The sequence below is a fragment of the Mandrillus leucophaeus genome, unplaced genomic scaffold (assembly GCF_000951045.1).
Source record: "Mandrillus leucophaeus isolate KB7577 unplaced genomic scaffold, Mleu.le_1.0 Scaffold282, whole genome shotgun sequence".
In the NCBI taxonomy this organism is placed as follows: domain Eukaryota; kingdom Metazoa; phylum Chordata; class Mammalia; order Primates; family Cercopithecidae; genus Mandrillus; species Mandrillus leucophaeus.
In genome coordinates this window covers 2,590,542-2,600,912 of record NW_012102943.1, presented here as the reverse complement: position 1 = coordinate 2,600,912, position 10,371 = coordinate 2,590,542, and the positions used below count along the sequence as shown (strand labels likewise).

General features: G+C 42.7%; 1 protein-coding gene across 1 annotated transcript in view; it reads left to right on the top strand.

Annotated features, from left to right (window-relative positions):
- ARHGEF37 (Rho guanine nucleotide exchange factor (GEF) 37) overlaps positions 1-10,371 on the top strand; it is a 54,838-nt gene that overhangs the window by 11,072 nt on the left and 33,395 nt on the right. Inside the window, exons 2-3 of the mRNA XM_011985379.1 lie at positions 6,832-7,028; positions 9,779-9,902. Coding sequence (XP_011840769.1) covers positions 6,843-7,028; positions 9,779-9,902 — 310 coding nt within the window. The 5' untranslated portion in view covers positions 6,832-6,842. The remainder of the gene's footprint in view (positions 1-6,831; positions 7,029-9,778; positions 9,903-10,371) is intronic.

Here is a 10,371-nt window from a genome sequence, read left to right as displayed (position 1 = left end):
TTATACCAATGCCCATTTCCTGGTTTTGATGTTGTGCTATATTTAAATAAGATGTAACCCCTGGGGAAACATGGGTGAATGGTACAGAAGACCTCTTTTAGTTCTTTTTTTCTTTTTTGAGACAGTGTCTCTCTCTGATGCCCAGGCTGCAGTGGCACAATCATGGCCATGCTGTGCATGGCTCTCTGTGGCCTCAACCTCCTGGGCTCAAAACAATCCTCTTGCCTCAGCCTCCTGAGGAGCTAGGACCTTTGTATTCCATGTCAAAAAAAAAAAAAAAAGTTGAATGTTCTAGAGTTAATACTTCTTCAGCAAGCTACTGCATCTGCCCAGGTTGGTCTCAAACTCCTGAGCTCAGTCAGTCCCCCCACCTTGGCCTCCCAAAGTGTGAGGATTACAGGCGTGAGCCGCCGTGCTCAGCCAGCCTTTGTCTTTTTTTAAGAGATGGGGTCTCTCTCTGTTGCCCAGGCTGGAGTGCAGTAGTGGCTTCATAGCTCATTGCAGCCTTGAACTCCTGGACTCAAGTGATCCTCCCTCCTCAGCTTCCTGAGTAGCTGGGATGATAGTTGTGAGACCATTTGCCTGGCTTCTCCCAGGCTTTTAAGCTGCATTTGTCCTGAGACTATTTCTAAGATATTGGATAACTTAAGCTATACAGACAGTCCCCGACTTATGATGATTCAACTTTATGAATTTTTGACTGTAAAATGGTGCAAAAGTGATACACATTCAATAGAAACCGTACTTTGAGTACCCATGCAACTATTCTCTGTTTCACTTTCAATACTGTATTCAATTAATTACTCTAGATATTGAACACTTTGTTATAAAACAGATTTTTGTATTAGATGATTTTGGGCAACTGTAGGCTAACATAAGTGTTCTAAGCACGTTTGAAGTAATCTAGGCTAAGCTATGATGTTCACGAGGCGTCAGGTATATTCTATGCATTTTTTACTTATATAATTTTCAACTTATAATGGGTTTATCAGGACATAACCTCATTGTAAGTTGAAGAGCATCTGTATAATATTTTGCTTTTAAATTTTTATTTTGAAATAATTCTAGATCAAGGTGAGGTTGCAACAATAGCACAGGGAGGTCCTCTGTACTGTTCATACTGTTCACCCATGTTTCCCCAATGGTTACATCTTATTTAAATATAGCACAACATCAAAACCAGGAAATGGGCATTGGTATAATATGTGTGTTTGTGTTTGATTGTTCTATTCCATTTTATCATGTGTAGATTTGTGTAATCACCACCTCAAATTAAATTACAGAATATTCTGTTGTAGGCAATAGCACTGTCACCACAAAGTTCTCTCTGTTGCTGTTCTTTTATACTCACACCCACCTGCTGTCCATCAGCATCTCTAACCAGACAGCCACGAATCTGTTCTCTATCTATACAATTTTCTTTGTTACTAAATGGAATCACACAGTATGTGACCTTTAAAGATTGGCTTTTTTTCACATAGCATCATGCCCTCTAGAGCCATCCAAGTTGTTGTTGTATCAGCAGTTCGTTCCTTTTCATTTCTGAGTATTCAGTGGCATGCATGTACCACTGTTTGTTTAACCATCATCTATTAAATGAAATTTTGGTAGTTTCCAGTTTTTGAAAATTACAAATAAAGTTTCTATGAACACTTACATACAGGTTTTTGTACATAAGTTCTCTTGCTGTGGGTTAGATGTCCAGACGTGCAATTGCTGAGTTGTACAGAAAATGTATGTTTTATTTTTGAAGAAACTGACAAACTGTTTTCCAGAGTGGCTGTACCATTTTACATTTTCTTGGTTTTTTTGTTTGTTTTTGTTTTTATTTTTTTGAGGTGGAGTCTCGCTCTGTCATCCAGGCTGGAGTGTAGTGGCACAATCTCAGCTTACCACAACCCCTGCCTCCCGGGTTCAAGCAATTCTTCTGCCTCAGCCTCCCAAGTAGCTGGGATTACAGGCACCCACCACCAAGCCTGGCTAATTTTTATATTTTTAGTAGAGATGGAGTTTTGCCATGTTGGTCAGGCTGGTCTCGAACTGCTGACCTCAGGGGATCCACCCGCCTCAGCCTTCCAAAGTGCTGGGATTACAGGCGTGAGCCACTGTACCCAGGCATTTTATATTTTCACCAGCAGTGTATGAGAGATCCAATTTCTCCACATTCTTGCCAGCATTTGATATTCTATAAAATTGTTTTAGTAACAGCTTTATTGAGCTATAATTCATATTATATAATTTGCCCATTTAAATCAAATGTACAAATCAATGGTTTCTAGTATATTCACAGACTTGTGCAACCATCTCCACAATCAGTTTAGAACATTTTCATCATTTCCCCAGAAAACCTTGCACCCTTCAGCTCCAAACTCCCAATTCTCCATCCCCTCAGCCTTAGGCAACTGCCAATCTTTCTCTCTGTTTCTATAGATTTGCTTATTCTGGTCATTTCGTATCAATGCAATAATAAAATACTTGGCCCTTTGTGATTGCCTTTTTTCACTAAGCATAATGTTTTTAAGATTCATTTATGTTGTAGGACATATCGATACAGTTGATCCTTGAGCAACATGGGGGTTGGGGCACCAACCTGTGCAGTGGAAAATCCACCTATAACTTCTGACTCACCAAAAACTTAACTACTGATGGCCCACTGTTCACTGGAAGCCTTACTGATAATATAAACAGTTGATTCACACATATTTTATATGTTATCTGTATTATATACTATATTCTTAAAGTAAGCTAGAGAAAAGAAAATGTTATTTAAAAAATCATGGAGAAGAGAAAATATGTTTACTATTGACTAAGTGGAAGTGCATCATCATAAAGGTTTTCATCCTTGTGGGCTTTGTGTTGAGTAGGTTGAGGAGGAGGAGGGGTCGGCCTTGCTGTCTCAGGGTTGGCAGAGGCAGGAGAAATTCTGTGTGTAAGTGGATCCATGCGGTCAAACCCATGCTGTTCAAGGGTCGATTGTACTTCATTTCTTTTATTGCTGAATAATATAGATATTTTTCCTTTAAACAATTATTAGTTTATTTTTCATGCTATTTTAAATGGATATATAATAGTTGGGGAGTATACATGGTATTTTGATACCTGTATACAATGTGTAATGATCAAATAAGGGTATGATGTTTTTAAAGAAATAACAATGTGGTTTTTTCCATTACACAGGCTATAATCTAAGGGATAACACATGCTGCTACAGAGAGGTTTGGCCAGGCCTGCTAGGAGGTCTAGACTACAATTAACCTAAGTGCAAATTAATGCTATTTTAAGTCTTTAGTAGTTCTCTGTAAAGTATTTCTCATAATTTTCTTTATTTAGCAACAGTTTTGAGTTGTGGCACCTGAATAGCTTTCCTGAAATTCTATGGGGATCTTTCTAGAGAAGCTGCACAGGTAGTGAAAGTTGCAGTTCAGGCCAGGGACAAATCAGCAGATCACGGGGTGTGTTCAGGAGCTAGAATAGAGCTGTGCATCAGACAGATTTGTTCCAGGATCTTTCTGGGCCTTTGCCCTCTGTACATCCCTCCCCTCCCCAAACACCCATTTATGTACTCTCCAATCCATGGGAAAATGCTTTCGGCCTAAGACAGAAACTTCAACAACTACTAATACAGCCACAGGAACCTTTTATGTAGCAAATAGTGTTAATCACTGGCAGTGAGGCACAGAGGAGAATACAAGATGAATAGGTGCTCATCTTGCCTCCAAGAGCTTAGTGTCTAGCCGGGAAAATGAGCACCCTGAATATAAGGTTACACAGGATCTGTGCCATTTTAAATATTATGAAGTATTTTAACCATCCAGAAAATAACAAAGCACAAAACAACAAATACCCACGTACTTACCTCCTAGCTTTAACATTTTTGCCATGTTTCCTTTGTACTTTTTTTTAAACAAATAAAGCATCTCAGCTACTCAGCAATAAAAAGGAACTACCACTATTGATACCCACAATATACGTGAATCTCCAGGGAATTATGCTGATTGAATAAAGCCAATCCTAAAAGATTACATACTGTGTGATTCCATTTACATGCATTTCGGGAAAGGACACAATTATAGAAATGGAGAACAGATTTGTGGTTGCCAAGGGTGAGGATGGGTTGGGGACTGGAGCAAATTAGGTGAAAAGGCAACATGAGGGACGCTGTGTAACAATTGTGTATCTTACTGTATTCACAGTTTTTTGTTTTTTGTTTTTTTGAGACAGGGTCTCGCTCTGTCACCCAAGCTAGAGGGCAGTGGGGCACTCTTGGCTCACTGCAACTTCCACCTCCTGGGCTCAAGCAATCCTCCTACCTCGGCCTCCTGAGTAGCTGGGACCACAGGCATGTACCACCATGCCTGCCTAATGAAAAAAAATTTTTTTTTTGTTAGACGAAGTCTCAGAATGTTGCCCAGGCTGGTCTTGAACTCCTGGGCTCAAATAAGCCTCTCGCCTTGGCCTCCCAAAGTTCTGGGATTACAGACATGAGCCACTGTGCCCAGGCATATTTGGTACTTGTAAAACATTATACAGGTCTCTATTTTTTGTCCTAGTGCTTTCGTCTTTCCCCATTTCTGTTTTGGCCTGTGTCTGACTGGTTGGTTATCTGATACTCTTGGGGTCTACTCCTGCTCTTGTTGTTTCTGCTGGTTCTCAGTCACAGGGGCATTCTTACAATTTTGTATTGTAAACTCATCTTCAGGACATGGTTATCTGTGGCCTAGGTTCAAGACGGGTCCTTCTGGAAACATTTTATTTTGTTATGGCCACTCAGAATCCAGGATTTCTTTTTGTATAAATTTCTTAGCTTTGGGCCACCTGGACCACATGTATACCATTGATTTGGACTTAAACCCAGTGAAGGCAGGTGTGTTGTTATGAATTTATGTTGTGGAGACCTTTTCTCCTCACCCAGAATCCAGTTCCTCACCCAGAACTGGGATGAACTGTCTTTGTCATCTTCTGTGTGGATGGCTGCATGTTGTTGTGGTTTTTTTTCCTGATCCACCATTTCACAGAAGTCCTCGTGGTCGGGGGTCTCAGTTCTGTGACGGAGCTTGTCTCCTGTTCCTACCTGGCCCTAATGCCCAAGTCTCTGGTTCACTGAGTTTCAAATGATGTCTTCCCTACCCACCCCTCTACTTTGGGCCACAACTGCATCAGGTCAGCTGCTCCCCATCCTGGTTTTCAACTCCCTGTTTGAGGGCCCTAGTGATTTCTTTTCGTCTCTTACATGATCTGTCATGCAGTTAAAAAGTTTATTTAAAAGTTTATTATAGCTGATCTAGCATTCCTAAGTGTTTTGTGGTAGGAAAGTTTTTCAGATCATCTTGTCCATGGTATTGCCCTTGACACATTATTATTATTATTATTATTATTATTATTATTATTATTATTTTGAGATGGAGTCTTGCTCTGTCACCCAGGCTAGAGTGCAGTGGTGCAATCTCGGCTCACTGCAACCTCCACCTCCTGGGTTCAAGCGATTCTCTTGTCTCAGCCTCCCGAGTAGCTGGGATTACAGGTGTGCACCACCACGCCCGGCTAATTTTTGTATTTTGAGTAGAGATGCATTTTTACCATGTTGGCCAGGCTGGTCTCGAACTCGCGACCTCAGGTGATTCACCCATGTGGGCCTCCCAAAGTGCTGGGATTACAGGCATGAGCCACTGCACCTTGGCCCTTGATACTTTAAAAGTTAGAGATAAAGGGCTGTAGGAGTTTCAGAGAAGAAAAGTGCAGCTGGTGGGAGTGAGAAATGAGGGGAGGATCAAGAGTGGCTTTAGAGAAGTGAATATTGGGGGATAGGAACACAGGAGGGAGCATGGCAGGTACAAAAGCAGGAAATGCCAATGCAAGTATGGAGAAGAGCGCTCAACTCTCTTTCCACTGCAGTACCACCTGTGAAGAGGAAATATAGTTAGAGCCTGGAGTGCAGTCTGTGAAGGGGAAATGAGGTTGGAATCAGACCACTGAGCAGCAGGAAGCTACTAAAGTCTTACAGCAGGGCACACCATGTTCACACACGTTGTTTCAGGGAGTTTAACCTGGAAGCGAGTCCAGAAAGAATGGGTGTGGTGGTGGCAGGAGAGGAGTGTGGATTAGGAAGGATGACTCTGGGGTCTGTAGAAATAGCCCAGGCCATGGGTAGTAAGGCCTGAATGGGGTAGCTGGTAGGATGGGGTGTAGGGGGACCACTGGGAGAGGGTGAAAGAGATTCAACTGCACTAGATAAAGAAATCTAGGTCAAGAGCTGAATTGGAAATAGAAGAAAAGCCAGGCAAGCACATTGAGTCCTGGGAAATGAATTTAAAATGTCAAGAATTATCTATTTTGAAACTTTTTTTTTGAAACAGAGTCTTGCCCTGTTGCCCAGGCTGGAGTGCAGTGGTGTGATCTTGGCTCACTGCAACCTCTGCCTCCCGGGTTCAAGTGATTCTTCTGCCTCAGCATATCTGAGTAGCTGCGACTACAGGTGCGCCTGCCACCACACCTGGCTGATTTTTATATTTTTAATAGGGACGGGGTTTCACCGTGTTGGCCAGGCTGGTCTTGAACTCCTGACCTCAGGTGATCTGCCCACCTTGGCCTCCCAAAGTGCTGGGATGACAGGCGTGAGCCACTGCCTAAAATGTCAAGAATTATCAGAGCTGTTATCTACCTTTCAATATTGTGCAAGTACTGCCTACAAATGCCAATAAACAGTTCATCTGGACTCTGTTTGCAGCTTAAGATGTTTTTAGGCCTCTTGATGAGAAATTGTCATTGAATTAGAGACAGCATGTCCCAATAGTTCTTCCCGGAAGTGAGTGGGGATGGTTTTGCTTTTCCCAGAACGTGCTGACATGGCCAAGCATGGAGCCGACGAGCCGTCCTGCAGGTCAGGGAGTCTGGATGGGGAAGGTAGGGCCTCCGAAGACAGATCGCTGCTTCGTCAGAGGTTGGCTGTCCAGGAGCTCATCGACACTGAGGTCTCCTACTTGCACATGCTCCAGCTCTGTGCCTCTGATATCAGGAGCCGCCTCCAGCAGGTACTTGGGTGGGGTCACATACAACCTGTCTTTATGGGGGCAAATGTGGGTCCCAGCTTCTGAGATTTCCCATCCATTCCTGGGGCAAGCTTGATAGAAGGGAAGCATTGTGGATGTGAAGTACAGACCTGTATGTAAGCCCCAGTGCTTCCATTTATTGGCTGTGCAACCTTCAGCAAGGTCTTGCATGGCTTAGAATCTTAGCGTATTCCTCGGCTAACTGGGGAGCGGAATAATCACTGGGAGTACTATGTGAGCTAATGAACAAGCCCTTTTCAAGTTTGGAACAGATTGCTTAAACTGACCTATATTCTTCTTCTTCTTCTCCTTCTCCTTCTCCTTCCTCTTCCTCTTCCTCTTCTTCTTCCTCTTCCTCTTCTTCCTCTTCTTCCTCTTCTTCTTCCTCTTCTTCTTCCTCTTCTTCTTCTTCCTCTTCTTCTCCTTCTTCCTCTTCTTCTCCTTCTTCTTCTCCTTCTTCCTCTTCTCCTTCTTCCCCTTCTCCTTCTTCCCCTTCTCCTTCTTCCCCTTCTCCTTCTTCCTCTCCTTCTTCCCTCTCCTCCTCCTCCTTCTTCTTCTTTCTTCTTTCTTCTTTCTTCTTCTTCCTTTTCCTGCTTTCCCTTCAAGGGTCTCTTTATTCGATCTGCAAAGTCACTGTCAGCAACTTGGCCTGCCCCTCTATGGCTTCCAACAAGGAAATGCTTAAAAGTCAGGAAATGCATTTGGTGCCTTTCCTAGTACCAAAAATTGACTACAGCCTCTTTGGGCACCCTGAGATAAATCAATAGCATTTGCTTTTTCTTTACTTTTCTAACAGAATTCCGGAAGAAAATAGATCATATATATATATTTATATTTATATTTATATATACACATTCATATATAGAGAGACCCTTCAACCAAGAAGAGGCAAAGAACCCAGCATACCTCTGAGGTACCTCTTGGCCTGGTGCAGGAAGGCCAGGAGGCACCAACAATCTTGGGAATCACCTCTAGATGTGCAGTGCTGGGCTGGTGTGGCATGGATTGGGGGTCTGCAACAGCCCTCTCCCTCTAAGGAAGGTGGAGCTATGACAAACCAGGGGAGCCCTCACTGAAGCTTTCCACCCATCCTGAAATGCGAACTGTACCTGATGGAGCTTTGAAGCTAAAACCCAAAGTGTAGATACAAAAGGATTCCCTAATACACCTCTAGGGGACTGACTCCTACCCACAGCCCCCAGGTCCCCGAAAGGCAGGTGTCATGGACACAGAGGCCTGCTCAGCCACAGGAGAGGGGCTGGGCTCTGTCCCCTCCTCAGGTCTCCAACCACAGCTCCTGCAGGCCCTCAGGCAGGGGAACCCAAAAGGCCAGAGCAAGACTCGGGCTCGGATCACCCAGGAAAGTCCAAGGTAAACTTTTTTTTTTTTTAAGAGACAGGGTCTCACTACATTGCCCAGACTGGTCTCAAACTCCCAGGCTCAAGTGATCCTCCCATCTCACCCTCCCAAGTCAGCCTTCTGATTAGCTAGGATTACAAGCTCGTGCCACCACACCCAGTCATGACCTACATTCTAACTGTCTCATTTGCAGGGTGGTGACATGGAGAAATTATCACTGTGAGAGTTACTATTATAGTGCCTATTTTTTACATTTTCTTTTTCTGGTTTCAGAAATAATGCAGGCTCTTGCTTGCTACATTTCAAGCATCCCCTCGCATTTGAGGTCCATAAGGGCAAAGATTTTGTTTAGTTGAGTATATCCCAGTCTTGACAGAAAAATACTGGACTTAAAAATAGTTTTTCTTCATTGAATGAAATACCAAAGTAGATAATGTAGAAAGTGAAGTGCTTCTTTTATTTTACCCTCCAGAAATTAGGATTTTTCTCTGTAGACGTTAAACAAGCAAATACAGTCATGTGTCATTTAACACCAGGGATATGTGTTGAGAAATGCATAGTTAGGCAATTTCATCATGTGCGAACACCATAGAGTGCACTTATACAAACCTAGATAGGATAGCCTACTACACACATAGACTGGACGGTATGGCCTATTGTTCCTAGGCTATAAATCTGTTCAGCATGTCACTGTCCTGAATACTACAGGCAACTGCAAGACAATAGTATTTATGTATCTAAACACAGAAAAGGCACAGTAAAAATACGATATTATAATTCTATGAGATCACCCTGGTATATACAATCCATCATTGATTAAAATGTTATTATGCAGTGCATGACTGTGTATGTTGTTATTTATTTTAACAACAACAAGAGCAGACTCCAGATATTGTTCTGCAGTTAGCTTTCCCACTTGAGTGTGTGTCCAGCACATCCTTCACTGCTTGTGCATTTATATAGATGTCCTGCATCTTTTTAAACAGCGGTATAGCTTGGTTAATAGGGTCCAGAGAATGCATCTTGAGGTCATGGTGGTAGGTGCCAAGTATGTCAGAGTTGGAAAGAAGTCTAACTTCTCACCCTTAAATGACAGATGGGGAAACTGAGAGAAGACAGCTGGCAGCAGACCTAGGCTAAAACCCTGGTTCAGCTTTCCTTCCACACTGAGTACTCCATCTGTTCCTGTCTTCTCGTAGAGTAATGAAAATACTCAATTTTTAACGTTTCAAAATCCTTGCAGAATTTCACTGGGGCAGCCAGTCTTCTCAAGAGTGATGGGAATGGTGTGAGTGTTCTGTCCTAATCTCGAAAGTCTGCAAATACACTCTGTAACTCTTAACCACCTCCCATGGCTTCTTTGTTCCTTCCAGTTGCCACAGGGAGATCTGGATGTCCTGTTCTCAAACATTGATGATATCATCAAGGTGAACAGCAGATTCCTTCATGATCTGCAGGAGACAGCCTCCAAGAAAGAGGAACAAGTGCAGCTAGTTGGTAAGCAAAAAACCTAAGGAACTGTCAGCCTCAGATTCTTGTGCAATTGTTCTCAGCAAGTGGTCACTGCTTAACTGTCTCCAGAGTTCCAGGGAAATGTAGCTCAATGGCAGTCTGTTTTGGGGATCTCCAAAACATAACCTATCAGAGCCAGCAGGGCCCTCAAATAACAACTAGTCCAGTCCCATTGCTTTACAGAGACTGAGCCCCAGAGACAGAGAAGAACATCCTCACAGTCACAGAATTGTTAGTGATGCAGCTAAATGTTTAGTCTATGTCTCTTGCACATTCTTTCATCCAACAGTTATTTACTGAGCATCTGCAGTGTGCAGGCAAAGCATCAGCAAGAGAGTCTGAGCTTCTATTCTCATGGAATTGACAAGTTAGTGACAGAGACAAGTTAGTGACAGAGACAGACAAACAACAGAATTGTAGGTAATAATTTCTAATTTTTTTTTTTTTTTTTTTT